General features: G+C 37.3%; 1 protein-coding gene across 1 annotated transcript; it reads right to left on the reverse strand.

Moving 5' to 3' along the window:
• Positions 1-830: 830 nt before the first annotated feature.
• Positions 831-18,618, reverse strand: LOC134847743 (puromycin-sensitive aminopeptidase-like). Its single transcript, XM_063864941.1, has 12 exons — positions 18,374-18,618; positions 14,715-14,828; positions 14,404-14,501; positions 11,395-11,599; positions 10,861-11,004; positions 10,476-10,580; positions 7,432-7,615; positions 4,615-4,772; positions 4,183-4,346; positions 3,346-4,005; positions 2,635-3,043; positions 831-1,491 (listed from the first exon to the last, which is right to left on the reverse strand). The coding sequence occupies exons 1-12, from the start codon at positions 18,506-18,508 to the stop codon at positions 1,243-1,245; spliced, it is 2,625 nt and encodes an 874-aa protein (XP_063721011.1). The 5' UTR covers positions 18,509-18,618; the 3' UTR covers positions 831-1,242.
• Between the last annotated feature and the right edge of the window lie 638 nt (positions 18,619-19,256).

Here is a 19,256-nt window from a genome sequence, read left to right on the forward strand (position 1 = left end):
GTAATGAGAGACTAAGGGATTATGCAGGCACACACGTGAGTGGCCATAATTCCCATTGGTACCACTTTTCTGGAAATCTGGAGAGTAGTTTTTGAGGAAAAGGAAATTTTTTTAAGTAAAAAAAAAAATTTCAAAGCGTCTTAAAAAACAGAAACATAAACCCGATTCCATGAAATTTTTGTTTGATAGAAACCGGATTTTTAAAATGTATTTCACTTTTTCAAGCCTCAGAGTTTTAGTTTTTGCCTATTGATTGTTAATAATCACTGGAAAATTCTATATTGACAGGGTGAGTAAAATCTATATTAACAGGGGGGTTTTCAAAAGTGTTTCATGAATCACCTCTCATTTCACTAACAGTTAGGCTATTGAAGCCATTCTTTTTGCACTAGACAGTAAAAATTAGCCAAATTCTGATGACACATTTGAAAAAGTTGGATTGTGTTTTGTTCTGACATTTTTTTAGCAGTGCATCGAAACTTCAATTCATTTTGAGCTCAACAAACTACCTGTTCTGATTCAAAGTTACTTGATAGAATGAACATGGCATCATTTTTTGTCTAGTGTTAGCCCGATTCGACTGTTAAAAATGATGTTTAAATATAACAAGGAATATAACAAAAACTTTTATGGTGCCTTTTTTAGACATGTTAACCTAAAGTTTTTGAATTAAAAAAAAAAACATTCAGTATCTTACATGCTATAGAAGTTGCACATACGACTTGAGCTCACAAGCAACGAATTTATCTCGAATTCAAAGAGCTTACTTGCAGCACATTGAATTGCAAAAAAATTATCCAAAGCCAACTGAATACCCCTAATCAAAATCATTGTTGCAATAATGAATTCTTCGATGAAAATTAAGAAGCAAATCTTTGTTTACATTGATATGAACAATGATAACAGCATCAATTGAAATGAGCAATTCCTTTTCAAGGAAAGCTTGATTCTGAAAAATGATTTGAATTCATAATTATCAAGGTTTAAGCGCTTTGTTTATCAATATTCACTGCATTATTTATTAAACCTTCTACTGCGTACACTCGTACACTTAGCTGCACAATCTATTAGTGAGCCTTATTTGACAAGCCTTATTTAACAAATATTACGGATACTCGACAAACCAATCACTAATGGCGTTTTACACACTTTTTTACAAGGGTCATAAAATTAATGGTAATTTTTCGAACGTAATTTGTTGAGTTCTCAAGTTAAAAGAAGTGCGCTGAACGTGGAGCTCAATCAAAACTGGTCAATAAAGGTCTTCAAAGCATGACCCTCTCTCGCTATCTGTGCAGCCCTGATTGACACTGTCTCCTTGTTCTGGTCCAAACCCCTCTTGAAAGTGTCCACGTGGTGCTTCTCCATGATGCGGTCTGCAGGAGCCAGCTGTTCCAGACTGTAGAAGGGTTTGGTGCATGCTTTGAGCACATTGGCAAGCGAAGCTGACTTCACGCCTCCACACGCCTCACTCACTTTCTCAAAGTTATCCTAAAACGTTATAATTTTCAGTCAGGATTTTTTTAAGCATACATTCTCTATCGAATCCACATGAAACTGTACTCACACATTTCGCCCCTCAAAAAATACTGGCACATTTCGCCCCTAAAATGTACATTAAGAAAGGTACGTCAAAATGGTAAGCGATTTTCGCAGCTTGAAACCACATGTCGCGTGCGACCAATTATTCCGCGACGCGACCAATTATTCCGCGCCAAATGAATATGTTACACCTAACTTCGCACTTTCGTTCCTTTAGATTTCAAATAATTCGATTTCTGATGATCAACTACTAACGGCTTCTTTTTTCTATACTGATATTTACTGCAGCAACTGAAAACATATTTAGTTTTTGTTCCAACAATTGAAAATTTCATGTGTTTTTCTTTTGTTTTTCAAGAAAAATCAGGTACCACAAACAACCATCGGAAAGTGTCGCGTGATATATCATAACAAAGCTTCTTTCAGTCGTGGTTCGAACTACATTTAAAAATTTCTCAGTGTCGAGAAAAGCCCGTTTGAAATTTCAGATATCTGGTCTAATTTCGAGCGAGTAAGGTGAGCGAGCAGCAGGCTTAAAAAAGCTTATTTATGCTTATATGAAGCCGCAAAAATCTAGTTTTACTCGAGTAAAGTTAGTTTCTGGGAGTTTTTTATTATTCCCAGAAAGGCGCAAACACTTTCAAATTTATTATGATTTTTGATTATTCATAAGTTCTAGAAAAAAAGTTTTACAGTAACCGGCTATTCTTGATGATTCTTGGCGCCAAAATATACTAATTTTTAGGGGGTCACTAAAAACGTTTTTTTTGGTCTGTTTTTTTTTTCAAAATTTGCCAGCGTCGTAGAAAATTTTGTCGAATTGGGGTCTTTAGAGTGATTTCGGACAGCTCAGCAAATCAATTTAGTCAACCTAAAAAAAGGTCGACACAATTTTCGAAACTTCTTGAAAATCCGCTCCCTCGAGATAATCCTAGATCCGCCCCTGATTATATGCAATTTTCTGAGTTTTCCTATCACTTAGTGATTTTCACTTAAAAAATATCTTCAGTTTAAATCTACTCTAATAACGTTATTCAGTTTTATATTCTCTCTATATTTGGCACAGATAACCAAAATGTTTGAAAATATTACCTCGCAGTATTTAAGCAGGAAGTCTCCCAATTGGTAGCTGGAGGCGAAACTCATGAACATATACACTTGATCGCCACCACTAGGAACTTCAGACGACAACATGAACTCCAGTGACTTCTTGGCCAACTCCTCCGTCTGCACACTTCCCAAAGCCATCGCTACACTCCGCTGCTCCTCCGCATTTGATGACTCCTTGTACAGCTTTTTCATGGCGTCAATGTCCTCCACACTTGTCGTGTTTCGAGCCACTGTTCTCAGAACAGTTTCTCTCAGTTTGACTGAAATTGGTACACTGTCTTTGATTTGTTTTTCGAACAGAGTTCGACACTGTGCGACTGTTTTTGGATGTCCATTTGCTCCCAATTCTTTTAACACCAAAGTGCGCAACATGGCGACCAAGTGAGAGTTCCTAAAGCAAAAACCATCACAAAATTCTGTAATTCAACCAAATCGGCGGATAAAAATATTTGCGAATGCTGAAAGTTATCAGCGGTTTTCAGTGAAAAATATCAGAGGTTTCAGCGGTTTCCAGTCAAATAATGAAATTTTATTTTTCCGACCACATCACGAGGCGGGATGGAACTATGTCGTAGTGTTTGTTTTTCTGTTGTTTATTCCAATTTTAATTCTTGTTTTAAAACTTTGATACCAGCACGGGCAGTACTAGTTTGCATTACAAATGTTTGGAAAGAACAGAAACTTCATACATACTCTTTTCCCTCCTCAAAGCCAAATTGAGTCGCAATTTGCTCCAAGACGCTCAATTTATACTTCTTCACTTTCTCATCATCACATCCTGATCCATGAAACACAGCTCCCAGAGCAGCAAACACAGTCACTATTATGTTCCAAACCAAATAGTGATTATCCCCTTTGTATACTGTAATCATATCCAGTAGTTCTACAATAGAAGATTGTCCCGAAATAGCCAGGCGCAACATCTCGAACAGAATGCACGATCGACTCTCAGCCGATAAAACTAAACCGTTAGTTGATTGTTTCACCGCTTCTTTCAGGAGTTCTATATTCTCTTTCGGGTACTTTACAAGATACATTCCTATAAAATCAGGGTTCAAATGGACCCAATCCGATTCCTCGACTCCCTCTACTTCGATAGTTTCAGACTTTTCCTTCATTACAATATGAACTAGAGGTGCTTTCGGACTACTGCTCGATATGACTGATATAGGGATACTCCACAGAGTGTTTAATTCGTCTTCGCTTCCGTTGTCCAAGTGGCGTCTCTGAGTAAGCTTGAACTGCCGCTTGGTGGACGTTAGTTGTTTCATCTCCTCCACTGATACCATTGGAAAGCCAGTCTGTCTAGTCCATGAGGTCATCATAGATTGCAGATCCAAACCTGCTGCCTCTCTGGAATAATTACCAGAAACTTAAATGTTACAGAAGCCCAAAGATTAGGTGTAGTATACACAATGGCTCAACATCAATTAAGATGAAAATTAAGTTGAACATAAACTCGAAACCACAGTTTGTCAAAAAGACTTTCTGTCAGCCACCAAAAATGATTTTGAAACTAAAAGCACTGACCCTAGGAAGCGCCACAGATCATTCGTGCATGCGTTCTTGTATGCGAAATGGTTGAGATAGTTGGTCAGTCCCTGAGTGAACTTCTCTTTGCCCAGAAAGAAATAAACCATGCGGTTGAGAGAACAGCCCTTCTGGTAGCTAATCGCGTCGAAGATCTCGTTCACCTGAATCAAAATGATTACTCATGAAACACTCTTCTATCACAATATGAGCCACATCTTTTTGTCTTTTTGAATTTTGTCTTTTCCGTGAACGCCGCTGTGAATTGATTCCTTAGCACTAAAAAGTTTTTACAAACGTCGACAAAAAAACGATATATCCAATTTACCATATTTTACGATATTACACCGTAAAATATTTCAAGTACCGTACAATGTTTTTCAATTGGCGACTTCAATTACATAATGCGGATTGTCTCGGTAAAATACTTGCCTCGCTTGGGTGTCCTACGACGACCTCTACAGGGTGTGAACTCCTGAGACTGTCGAGGGTGATGGCGGAGGTGAGTGCACCGTTGACGAACTGAGTCCACATCTCGAAGTCCGGCCTGATCAGGTCAGTCACCAGGTGCTGCATGAACGAGGCGAATCCTAAACAGCCGTCTTTTTTCAGGTTCATCTAATACTTTTTGTTTGACTTTCGACCACGCAAAAAAACATAGCCAACAGACTCATGGAAAATTGTCAATGAACAAAATTGAACTTATCTAAAAAGTTTCAATCAAACAGTTTTCTCTTTTTTTAATGTGTGGTTTGTTGTGTGGTTTGTTTTAATTATTTGTGGTGCCTGATATTGAGTGTTAAACATAAATAAAAAAAAACTAAAACACACCCGAATACAAGTTCCTCCCCATTTTTAATGGCCGGAACAACATGAGTAATAGTTTGTTATTACAAAATGATTCCACATTCGAAAAGATAGAAAAATATAAAGCAGCCAGCAAGAACACTGAAGAAAACGTTGTGCGAACCGCCTAAAATTACCTCAGCTGCCTGTCACGTGAAACTCAAGCGTAACTCATAACGTACAACTATTCTTGCTCTGCGCGAGTAACCGAGAGGCTTGGGTTAAAAATGCATCTTACCAACCTGATTGACAATGACTTTGTCCTATCAAGATGACAAGACGCACTTTTTACACCCATAAGCATAAATCGATAAGTATAATAAACCAAGACAGTGATATCAGCGGCATACATCGTTTCGACTGGAGTTGAGGAACGTGCAACCGCGTCTGTGGGCGAAAAACTGACTCTACAACTACTGTTACTCTCAAAAATTCACATCAAATTTGAAGGAGCACATCTTTAAGCTAGCAAAGATGATGTATTCTTCGACAATTTTCGAATAGTCGCTGCCAGTGAAGGACGTTGGTCGATGCTAGATCCATACATCAACGGAATCAACTCAAGTATGTACGCTATACCTTAGAGCACTGCGGAAAATCATTAAGCCTCATAGCAAAAGACGAAGAAACGCAAGCGAGCTATTTTTAAAGTCAGAACAGCAGACTAGCAATCGATAGCAATTTCAGCGTGAATCGAATAACTAAGCCCACGCAATCCGGGGAGAGTTTCTTTATCATCGACTTGAGAATATTATGGTGAGCTTTTTTCGACGGGATAATTACCCTCTTTGGTCTGCTGCAATTTTCACTTTCACCTCACGCAAAAATCTGTTCCCTTCAGTAGTCACTGAGTGGATGCAGTTGGTCACAAGTTTTCGCTGCGGTCCTGCTCTGACTCATCTACATATAGATGTATCATACAGTGATAAAAATATATCACAGTCATGATAGTAAGCGCGAGAGCTGAAAAAGTGAATCATACTGAATGGCGCGGATGCCAATAGCTAGCGAAGCGAAATTGTGCGTTCCTCCAAGTATCTTTTCTCTTCTGCATTTTGCCGAAGCAAACAAGCTGTGCAGCCTTATTCATGGGATTTAGTTTCGATGAAGACACCAAAATCTCGAATGAGGTGGTTTGCCGTGTTCACAACACACCCTTGCGAATCACAGCTGTGTTGCGGACACGGAGAACCACCTCATTCGAAATTCACAAGGGTGTCCTTTTGTCTCAACGATACTGTGGCAACCTGAGCGACATGTCACACCAAATCTGGAAAAAAGAGCCCGTGCTTATTCCAGTTGAAACGAGGATTAGGCTCTAACGCTCTGGAAGTGCGAGTCACATGACAGGCATCAGGCGACCAACGCACAACCAAAAAATTTGAACAATTTGTTGAAATCCTAAGCAATTGTCTTCTTTATTTGTTCACGGAGCAGCTACAACGAATCAAAATAAATTTGACATGATTAGTTCTCAAAAGGTAACAAAGAGAAACAAAGTTAAGCATTAATGAGGATAGCCGGTTGATGTGCAAGTAGCACAGAGTATTCCCACCATATTCGTAAAAAAAATAGAAAAAACTTTTTTCATTAACTTCAAATTAGCGTCGTTTTTAGTACGTGGTAAGAATGGAGAATTACGATCTCGTAGAGAATTAGTTAATTGGGATGATCGACAAAATTTGATTTCAAAAAATGAATACCAAACAAAAAAATTCCATTAAATTTTTTCTTATTTTTTGTTACAATAGTTTTAATTTTGTTTGAACATCTTTATTGTCAAACAAGCGCTGCAAGAAACATCCAAAACTAGTTTTCTCGAGAGTAAAACAAGTTTTGTGAGCCCAAAAATATTTTTCAAAGTTGTTAATTTCCTTTTAACGAGCGTAACCACGCAAAATCAGCGACCACAAATAATTATCGGAGAGAATGGAATGGTATATCATATTAAAGCCCTTTGAGTCGTGATTCGAAAGAGAAAGACTGGTTCACAATTTTTGATTTTTAGTTTAATTTGGAGCAAAAGACACGACGGAGTAACGATCATTATATGGAATTTTTAAAAAAAATCATTTTAGGCTCAAAAAACTTAAACTAATAATCAATTTTTGGACACTTTTTAATGTTCGAATTACGACTGAAACATGATTTACCACTCAAATTTCTTCGATGATTAATTGTGATAGCTGATTTTGCGTTGAAAACAAAAAAGAAAAAACTAAAACACACCCGAATACGAAGTTTCAATGGTCATAATTAATTTTTGAGTTGTCGAAAATAAATAGCCTCTACGGGAAACGAACTACAGGCCTCGAGCATCCAAGTCGACTGCCCTGCACAAAACTCTTTCTTCCGCTGGAAACTTAGCAAAATGTGCCATTTATTTGATCGATGATAAATTACCTTCGTTGAGCCATAGGTCAGTCCACCACTGCATGGTGACGAGGTTTCCGAACCACTGATGGGCCAGTTCGTGACTCACTATCTCGTGCACCCTCTGCATGTGGTAGTCGGATGCCCCCTCCGGGTCTATAAACAGGGCACTCGCCCGGTACGTCACCAGACCCCAGTTCTCCATAGCACCGTGCTGGAAACATTCACAAAAAACACGCATTCAACCGTCAATATTTAAATTTATTGCTTGAAACTGTAGCGGAAACATGTCCATCAACCAATCCGAATTATTAGACGTTCCTATTGGCAAACAGTCTTTTGCACAAAAACGATGTCAATAACAGAAAATAAATTAGAGCAGTACACCAAAGTTTTGCTGTACAATTAGTAGTAGGTTTTTTCCAATTCCCAACTTGATTTCGCAGTAATATAGAAGATTCTTGTATCTGCTTGTTTTCTAATTGGTCAATATTAATTCTTGAGGGACACCACCAGTTTTTTATGTTCATTTTGTAAAAAGCTCGAAAAACAATCTCCTAAGAGGTGAACGTTGTTCCGTCTTTCGATCTTCTACGCTCGACATCATGCAAGATAAAAAAAAACTGTTTCAAATCGATCACGGAAAAATTTCTCGAGCCATTTACAAATTAAACAACATTGAAGAGTCAATGAACGCAATGAGACCGAAAAAAAATCACTTGCTTTTGAGAAACTAATTTTAAAGCTTATCTTGAATTATAAAAATAAGGCTATTATATCTGTTTAAATAAAAATGATTGAACTTTTTATTCATTTTTAATGTTCCAATCACGACTGAAAGGACGCTAAAATGATATATCACTCGACCCATTTCGATGGTTATTTTTGGTATCTTCTTTTGCGTGTAAAAAAAAAACAAAACAAAAGTCAATGAGCGACTTAGTTGTTAAAAAAATCAACTTTCGAATTTCAAACAAAAAAACTGTGGCTTTAAACCTCTTCTTTTCATAAAATTAACCGAAATTGAGAAAACTTAATTATTAGGAAAAGTTTTTATTCCTCTGAGAAATCTCAAAATTAAAACTCGCAGTCTCGACAGTGTTTTTTTGCGCCATTTAAACTTTCATCATTAGAGAATGCATTTTGCCAACTTGAATTGAACGCAAACATGAACAACTGACAGTTGGAAAAAAGTAAAGAACGCAAGGAAACAAAAAAAAGTGTCCAGACAAAAGATACCATACCAAAAGCTCCCATGATCCCAAAAGAGATCGGACCAGAAAATCTAATGTACTTAAAGTCCCCATATACCATAAGATCCCATGCTAACTAAAAAGATCCCATCAGGTATGAACAAAAACATGATCAAAATGTAATCACAAGTAAATTTAGAGTAATGGTACCTCAATTAGGTTCGCGCTTCTAATGATCAACGCAAATCTAAGAAAACCAAATCAGATCCGGACTCAACTTTTGGATTAACAAATTGTCAGCATGGGTTTAATTCAGTGTTACTATGGCATTGAATTAAAACAGCAATAAAAAATTTTGACTATTCTTTGAGTTAAAATAATGAATACAGAATGTTTAATTGAAATGATCCACTTGTGGACTTTTACACAAAGACCAAACACTACATTATTCTTGACGGCCGTGAATTTCGAAAGCAGCGCGATACGAAGAGAACAACAGCGTGATAAAAAGACAACAGGCGCTGCGGCAAATAGAAATCATAAGTTTCCGCAAAAATTAATGATAACTTCAAACAGCACCAAGCATAACCACAAACTCAACGCAGGACGCTCAGGAGCTTTACAATTAATTCAACAAAAGTAATTCAATCTAGCAAACATCCAGATCATCGTAGCTAGTTCATAATAGGTGCAGGACAACAAGGAAACCAACTAGCCGTACCATCCCGGTCGCCAATAACGCAAATATTGCCCTTATTTACGGAATTTGACCTTATTTACGGGACGCTAGGTTGGGAATAGGGGCCTGTTGGCACTTTGAATATTGCGTCTAGCGACAAAAAATTGATCAAAAATGAGAAACGATATTTTTTATCGGATAGAACGGCTTTCAATTTGCAATGAAAATGATTTCAAAGCTATCCAATTTTTCAAAAAAATACCTCTATTTCTGAAAAAGATAATGTTTATCAAATAGAATGTCACTCAATTTACAATGAAAATGAATTCAAAGCTGGAGATTTCAAAAAAAACTTCAAGTACCGAGTTGATTTGTCTGGGCTACTTTTTGGCAAAGTTGGTTTTGATTAATTGAAAACCTCTTCAAGTTCACTTGTAGTCTACTGTTTTGAACTTCAAGTTTCAAATTGAAGGCCAAGTGATTAGCAAGGTCATTTATCTCCGAAACTTGTGCAGCAAAAGTTTTGTCGTTTGTTTGATTTTAACCGACGCTTTGTATTTGTTTTCATTAAGGAACCAACTTTATTTTCAAATCTTTTATTCTTTTTTGTTATTTTACTATGTTGAATTATGTCGAGGGCGATTTTAGAACGAGGTATTTCTTGAACTGGTAACTTATCGGCTGGGATCTTTTTTTGGATCTCAAGATAAGGTATCTTTTGCCATATAACCTAAAAAGTTAAAAAATATATTCCCTTAATATATTCCCTTACAACTCTTCCAATTTCATGAACAATTTATTTTCGACCATTTTAACCCTTTTAAATCGACTTTACCCAATTTGAGAACCCTGGATCAATGAATAAAAATTTTTATTTCATTGGGTAATCTGATAATTAGAAACTCCATTTTCGAAAAGAGAAGTCGATCAATTTCTAGAATTCGATCGGTTTTTGTGACCTTTACATTCTGCTGTTCCATGGACTTCACTTCATTTCCTTTGGTATTAGGGATACCAAAGGAAATGAAGTGAACTTTAAAATAAATCAAACTTTAGCGTGAAAAAAAAAACAAAAAAATCATCAAGATCTATATAACAGTATTCATTACGTTAGTGACTCTTATTAGTAAAATGCATGTAAATATTTCATGGCATAACGTGATGTCAGACTTTGAACTTATAATTGGAGCTTTGATACTCACATCAAATCTCTGCGCAGCTAGATGGTCGCACTTAGGCAGAGGGTACTTGATGTTGAAGAAGTCAGACAGGAACTGCAGCGCCTTCACTGATATATCAGCAGAAGCCTGGAAATGGGAACATGATAAAAAGAATTGATATTTTCATGTCAAAATTAACGCAGAACACTAAAATTACACCCAAGTTACTGCAAATTTTTATAATAAGCAACAATTCAAGCATCAAATTATCATAGAAAAATTCCATTTATCGGGAGAACATTTCAAACTCGGAAAAAAAATCATTCATTGAGTTCATTCGTCTATACGACTCTCGTACCTCTTGAATTACACGACGACTATCATTATCATGGTTCTTTCTTTCCTAAAAATTATTTTAAAAAACAACCTCGCACTCTTTTTTCTTCCCATGATTCCCATACACCCTATGCACAGTTCCATTCTTGTCCACTCTCTCCACGTATTCATACATGCCCACACTGAAGGCCACCAGATAAGTGGACATGACAGGAGTGCGTGCAAACTTCACAACCTGAATTGAAGAAAAAAAAACAGATTTATTACCAACATAACGGCTACCTTGAAGTAGTTATCATTACTTTCCAATTCATCCTATTGAGAGGGAAAAATATAGCACTACATACAGCTCAGCAATCTAGGACAACGCAATTTTAACAGGTCAAGTACAACCAAATGGCATCTCAAACAGAGGTGGATCTAGAATGCCCCGAATGCGATCGGGTCATTGCTTCGATTAAAATGAAAATGTTGGTTTTTGATTGAATTTCCGATCTCTCCTAAAACAATACAAGACCCTTTGCCAAAAAAATAGCGTCCTCGAGTAAATTATCACAGTCGTCACACTTTTCTTTTCTTTTTTCTGCTGTCGTCACCTTAAATGGGAAGGCAAATTCTCTCTCACCTTCCGTTTGTCGTTCTTTGGCAGTGGCGTGCAGGACAATTCATTCATGTTGCTCAGAGCAGTCAACTCCTTGTCTACAATTAGGCTGATGTCGAACTGTGCCTTGAGAGCTGGCTCGTCCCAGCAGGGAAACGCCCTCCTCGCATCTGTAGGCTCGAACTGAGTCAGAGCACAAAATTTGCCTTCGTGGGCTGAGTCATTTGACCTGTAAGAACAGTGAGATAAAAACTTGTTCTAAAAATTCATAGCCATACTGCGCATAAGTCTAGGGGTGGAACGCTTCCCCGAATTATTACACGAGTCAGCAAAACGGAGTCGTAATACTGCTTGTGGGAACGAGCTCAAATTTACGTCATTTTCAGTCTGGTTAAAAATTTTTTCGGATATCACATCTGTGGGTAACAAAGAAACTTTAAGTGCCATCATGCATTTGCTGCAAAGAAGCGCATAGGACAAATATATAGAAGCGCTTTTAGCGACTGTCACAAAAAGGGATTATTTTTATTTTCCCGTCCATCACGTTACTGCCTTCCGACCTATAGCAGCTACTCTGCCGGAGCACTCTGCGGCCATTGCTTATTTTTTTGATCAGGGTCGAAAACCCTGAATACTTGTTCCTTGGCGTCGCGCCGGATCTGAAGCAAGCTCTGTACGAGCACAACTGTACAGCTACTGAAAAAATAAAATCTACTCCCAATTCTCGACCCTGGGGAATTCTGATGTTTGTGTGAGTTCCCCAAAACTTGTGAAAATGTGTTATTGTTGCCGAATGAATTTTGCGATGAAACGAAGAACCACATTTCAATGCAGCCACATTTAACCAAGAGTCACCTCTTATGGCGCACTTATCTGCAACAGATGACCAGTAATTGCCACCGGCGCCAGCCCTTACTTGCAGACCTGAGATGTGTACAATGCGGCACAGTTATCTGACTAAACACATTTGTTTTATTTCAATACCAACTTATTCATTGTATGCCATAAGTTCAAAATTAACTCTGTCAAAAACTTCCGTGTTTTGAATAAAGCAGTGATTCACGACTCCGATTTAAAATGTATCCAATGTTGTGCTGTTGTTTCATGGTTTATTCTTGTTTTTTGAACAGCATCGAATTTAACTGAGTTGTCGTTCTTTACAACTGAAATGATTCCAAATTGTACAATTATTTTTCAGATCATTAAACATGTCACCATTCATATTTTCAAGGTACACGCTGTCAGAAGCTAAGCATCAAATACTCGTCGATTGTACCGATGTCCCGTTCGACAGTGTTCGGCGAGGAACAGAAACTTGAACTAAAGAAATCAATTAATAAAGTCCTGAAAGCTCTAAATGACAGATGGGTTCAATATTGTAGGCTGGTTCAAGCCGTCGAAGTATGACAACGATTTAGCGGAAGACATGCATAGCAACAAAAACTGCATGTACAAAAACTGCGTGAGCAGGTGAAAATGTTGCGCTACAGTCAACCTGCAACGCAAGCAGCAGTCGACAATCAGCAGGCGAGTACCTCCACTACTGCAAATACTGAGTTGGCAACCAGCTTCTGAATCAACAATTGCAGAGAAACGTCCTCCCAAACCCACCCCCTCACAACAATCCAGCTGTTTCTTCATTTCTATTTGACGTCCTTGTGGGTGACTCTTTTTTCTGTCCTTTCGCTTTATGTAATATATTCTTTCCAGGTTGACAATCATGCCCGGATTTCTTTTGCCTCGGTTCACGTTCACGGAAGCTCGAAACACTGTACTCAAAAACTGCAAGATCACTTTTGAGAAAGCTCAAAATGGAAGTGACACAGATATGACACGACTGCTAGTCGTATATTCGAACGGAAAAAAATTCACGGAGCCTATCAAAACAAAAAAAACTGGGAGCGACCTAATTCGTCGAACAAAGTGCGAATTGGGTTGCAAAAGACATACGATAGGTTCGTTGTTTTTGACATACTGGGCGACAGCGACGTCTTTTGCATATTTACTGCAACTCCCCTGAAAGCCAGAACAGCCACGCGATATTTTCAACAGAAAACGCCGGGTTCGCCATGGAGGCTAATCAACGTATAAGTCAAAGGAAGGCTTTTCGAGTACAATAATTTTCTCCTCGCAACTGACCAGCCGTTCATTCCCGACAATACCAATGCACTAACTCACATAGTAAAGCCTCCTTACGACCTGGATAACACCACCGTCATGAAGTGGTTTGCCTTCAAACAAAAATTTCGGCTCTAAAAAGAGTTGCTGAGCATCCACGAGTTTTCTCAGGTTACCTATGTGACGGTTCCCCTGCGTGTTCTGATGACGATAAGACACGTGTTTGTGTTGAAAAACACTGGTTCTCTAGTGTCGCTATGTGTGGACGAATAGAATGTGAGAAAATGCAAGATCTACACAGTAAAGACTTCGAGGTGCCAAGATTTTAATTTGGATTTTGCAAGTTTCCGTCTTCGGTCGTTTTTTATTTCAGATAAGCCTCCACTGACCATAAAAATTTATAGCGACTTCATTTACAAAGTCAGCGATCAGTAAAATGGTCGACAAAAACTAGCGCTGCCAGTAGCAGCCTTAGCCATGGCATCAATTGGACTTTTTTAAGGAGAAGGCTGCTACAGGCAGCGCTTGTTTTTGTCGACCATTGAATTGTTCTTTTTCGGGAAAGCCTTCGGTCAATGACAAAATTCTCTAATTTCAACGGTGTATGGCCTGCTGCAAACTGTTTGCAGCTTGCCAGACGGCCGAGCGATCGTTTTCTGCGATAAAGCTTCTCAAAATACATTTGAGATCGGCTATGAGGAAGACCGAGTGTCATCCCCGGCTCTTTTGTGTATCTAACAAAGCTTATCATTGAGATGGGTAAGTCATTAAGCAATTCAGGTTCAAAAACCGACGTGATATGGAACATTTTAGTAGTACTTTTTCTAAACCTCTCCCCCAAAAAAACCTTGCTCACACCACTACCTTATTGCGATCATAGCAGACAGAAACAGATATTATACGTCATCTATCCACCTGTAGTATCCACAGAGGAGGTCTGTGATGACTCCAGAGAACTCGAGAGTAAGATGGGCCTCACCAACACATAGACGCTCTTTGAAAGACACCACTATCTAAACAGAGCACACCAAAAATTATAACGTTTAGATTTATTAAACAGTTCTGAAAGAAAAGATTCTAAGTAAGCTCATAGCGATGTCAGTCCTGTTCGTAGTGATGTATGAGATAGTTCCTGATAACGTCGTTTTCCCTCATGAAAACTGCTGTGTTTTACTGTGCTATTTTACTTTCCGTCTGTTATAAATAGGTAACCTTATTCCACTTGCCCTTTCTTCCTCTTTGAGATATTTGACTTCTCCCATCATGCACTTGTCGCCCTGACACAACACTGCCATGCCCACTTCCAGGTCAAGCGAGTTCAAAACCACCTCACTTGTCGGCTGCGAACAAACAAAACTCAATTAACAACGGCATAACTAATCTTAAGTGCTTGAACAACGAGGCGCCCCCAAATAATCATTTCCCAACAAAAAACCCTCATTCCCTTTTAAAATGCCAAGTAGCTGCTCAAAAATACAACCTGCCAATATCGACTATTAGACTAATAGACCAACAAGAAACCATGCTTACTGTGAATGCAGCACCAATAGGCCAATGGAGAACAATAATAAGTAACTAGCTCACGACTCGCACCTACATAAAAAAACGCCATATCTCGAAAAACGGAGTGATTTGAGCAAATAGAAATAGAGGGCAGATGGATAACCCTATTCTGTTCGCTATAGGGTTAAAAATCCCACCATAGGGTTAAAAACTTCAATACCTATTAGTTGTTTTAAATCAAGTTTTTCTGAAAAAGTTATTAATAAGAGAGAAAATATATTTCAAGATCGGTTAGTTTTTTTTAATTCAAGTTTCTGGAAAAAAACAGATAAAACTCACCACATCTCAAAATTGGAGGGTAAAATTCCAACGCCGATGTGTAACTGACAGGAACCCGCCTTAGGGTTGAGAATTTCTAGTTCTGTTAGCTTGTTTTTATATTTAAGTTCTTCAATCTAAAAAAAGGATAAAATCATAAAAAACGCCATATCTCGAAGAGCGAAATGATTTGAGCAGTCATACTTGGACATCAAATTCGCAACCCCTGAACGTACCTTGACAGCACCTCAATATAGGGTTGAGAACTCCCAGTTCGTCATTTTTTTTTGTATTTAAATTTTTTGGGGAAAAAATCATATGAAACTCTATACCTAGAAAACCAAAGGGATTTGAGTCATGATAAATGGACGCTAGATTTTCAATTCTTGAATGTATCCGGATAGAACCACACAACAGGGCTAGGTGATTTTTTTTTTTTCTAAAAAATTAAATGTAAAAAACTAACCGAGTTTAAATTTCTTAACCCTGTAGTGTGGTTCTATCCGGATATACTCAAAAATTGCAAGTCTAGCGTCCATTTATCATGGCTCAAATCCCTTTGGTTTTCTAGGTATGGAGTTTCATATGATTTTTTCCCCAAAAAATTAAGATATAAAAAAAACTGATGCACTGGGAGTTCTTAGAAAAAAAAGAAAAAATCACAAAGAACGCTATATCTCGAAAACCGAAAAGATTTAAGCAGTCATACTTGGACGCCGGATTCATCACCTATAAATGTACCCCGACAACACCCCACTATAGGGTTAAGAAATTTCAGTTCGGTTAGTTTTTAACATCTAAGCTTTTTGAAAAAAAAAATGAAAAAATGATGAACAACGCCATATCTCTAAAACGAAAAGAATTTGAGCAGTCCTACTTGGACGCCAGATTTGCAACCACTGAATTTACCCTGACAGTAACCCACTATAAGGTAGAGAAACTCCAGTTCGATTCGTTTTTTATACTTAAATTTATTGAAAAAATGAAAAAACTATAGAAAACGCCATACCTAGAAAATCAAAAGGATTTGAGATGTTATACTTGGACGCTAGGTTTGCAGCTCTTGAGTGTATCCGGATAGCACCACACTCAAGGGTTAAGAAATTTAAATTCGGTTAGTTTTTTTACATCTAAGTTTTTGAAAAAAAAATGAAAAAATCACAAGATCGCTATATCTCGAAAACCGAAATTATTTAAGCAGTCATACTTGGACGCCGGAATCATCACTTCTGAATGTACCCCGACAACACTCCACTATAGGGTTAAAAAATTTCAGTTCGGTTAGTTTTTAACATCTATGATTTTTGAAAAAAAAAGAAAAAATCATGAAAAACGCTTTTTTCATGATTTTTTCATTTTTTTCACAAATCTTAGATGTTAAAAACTAACCTAACTGAAATTTCTCAATCCAATAGCGGAGTGTTGTCGGGGTACATTCAGAAGTGATGAATCCGGCGTTCAAGTATGACTGCTTAAATCATTTCGATTTTCGAGATATAGCGTTCTTTGTGATTTTTTCATTTTTTTTTCAAAAACTTAGATGTAAAAAAACTAACCGAATTTAAATTTCTTAACTCTGTAGTGTAGTGCTATCCGGATACACTCAAGAGCTGCAAACCTAGCGTCCAAGTATAACATCTCAAATCCCTTTGATTTTCTAGGTATGGCGTTTTCTATAGTTGAGCAGTCCTACTTGGACGCCAGATTTGCAACACCTGAATTTACCCTGACAGTAACCCACTATAAGGTAGAGAAACTCCAGTTCGATTCGTTTTTTATACTATAGAAAACGCCATACCTAGAAAATAAAAAGGATTTGAGATGTTACACATAGACGCTAGGTTTGCAGCTCTTGAGTGTATCCTGATAGCACCCCACTATACGGTTGAGAAAATCAAGTTCCGTAAGTTTTTTATGTAAAAGCTTTTTGAAAACAAAATGAAACAATCATAAAAAACGCCATGTCTCGAAAACCATAAGTTTTTGAGCACTCATTCTTGGAAGCCAGATTTGCACTCGCTGATTGTACCCTGACAGCAACTGACTACAGGTTTGAGAAATTAAAAGACGGTTACTTTTTTTGTCTAAGTTTTTTGAAAAAAGAAATGAAAAAACATAAAAAAACGAGAAAACCAAAAAGATTTGAGCAGTCATTTTTGGACGCCTGTTTTGCAACCCCTGAATGTACCCTGACAGCACCCCACTATAGGGTTGAGAATTTTAAAATAATTCAATAAATTGTGAAACAAAAAAATTGATAGTTTTACGTTGCGAATATAGGAAAAAATGTATGAGTTAATGCATTCGCGCTCCCACAGATTTTGAAACGCTGCTTTTAGTCAACTTTTCAACTCTTGCAATGTCTCAACCTTTTAACAGAACAACAATATTACGTTGAAAAAGCTTTAACATGTCAACATTGGGACTTCTTAATTAAGTGTCACATTAAACGCCAAATAAATACAGAGGCGAAGTTGCACTTCGCATACACAAGCAAAAATATGACCGAAAACGCTACTGAGAAAAACTGAATGCGTAAAGATTTGAGTCTACAAAATTTCAAGTGACTCACGCCAATTATGAGTCTACATAACTGCTAAGTGACGAAAGCCAATTATGACGCAAGCCAATTATGACGCATTAGCAGTATCACTCAATTTGTAAAGAAATTTACCAACTAACATGCCTCAATTCATAGAGCGGATGCATTTTAAATAGTATACGAAAAAGTTCATCAAAAACATCCGACCCTGCCCAGGTTCGAAACCTCTTATTTTGCTGCTGGTCTGCTTCCCTACCTCTACGCTACAGAACCATGATAACTTGAAGCTAAAGTGCTACTTGTAATATAAAAGTCTGTGATAATATCCTTAGCATTGGCTGTACTTATTGGCTGGATCAAAGTGAACACATTTTGTCGCAACAATTGCATCGCAGCAATATTTGTGTAATAATAGATAGATAAATAAGTAAGTAAGTTATAATTAAGTTATTTTTGTAAAATGAATTTCAAAAACCGAAAACTAATAGCATGCGTAATCATCATCTTTTTACTGGTCCATACCTGGTTCACTTCCACCTCCACTTCCACTTTGCCTTTAAAGGTCAAACTGACCAGGTCAGAGTCCACAGTGAGGTCATACACTTTGGGAACAACAGTCGAGGGCAAGGCTTCGAACTTCATTTTCTCAATGCTCATGGCTCACTTGTGTTCAGATCAGATCAGAAAGAAAGTTAGGTGTACTATATCGAGATGTTAAAAGATTTGGGTTAAAAACAAACTAAATCTGAAACGAACATCAATATGTCACAATATGTTTCAACTTAAAAATTTTTCAAGCCGAAACAACGTAGTATTTTATATATATTTCATGAAGAAATTATGACGAGAAATTGAATTAACAAGTTTTTGATCATATAATTACTATTTGTATACTATTACTATATCTACTATACACATTACAAAATATTTGAACATTGCATTAGTTTCAAGTCAAAATGTACAATAGGTATATCTGAACAGTAATATTGTGATTGTGACAACAAACGAGGTTCCAACAATCGTAATTCGGCCAAGCTTTTTAAGGCAAGATTTTAAGCAAGATTTTAAGGCTCATTTTAATGCAAGTTTGGAAACATAAAATATCTTAAACTTTTTATCCTCGTTGAAACTAACCAGGTTCAAGAAACTGGTTCAGAACGTAACTTTCAAATGCTGCTGAGAACTCTCAAAACTGAGACAAGATTTGGAAAAAGAAAGCCCAAATTATGCCACCGAGTTGTGCTTCATCGTAGAAAATTGTTGCAAAGTGACCTCCAGAGAAAATCAGAAATCGACACCAACAAAAATGAGCAAGAAAACCATAAACTAAATGATTAAGATGTAAAAACCACATCCTAAAAAGATAAAAAGATAGTTTTATTTAAAAAACAAGAAGATTCATCCA

The sequence above is a fragment of the Symsagittifera roscoffensis genome, chromosome 6, assembly GCF_963678635.1.
Source record: "Symsagittifera roscoffensis chromosome 6, txSymRosc1.1, whole genome shotgun sequence".
Classification (NCBI taxonomy): domain Eukaryota; kingdom Metazoa; phylum Xenacoelomorpha; order Acoela; family Convolutidae; genus Symsagittifera; species Symsagittifera roscoffensis.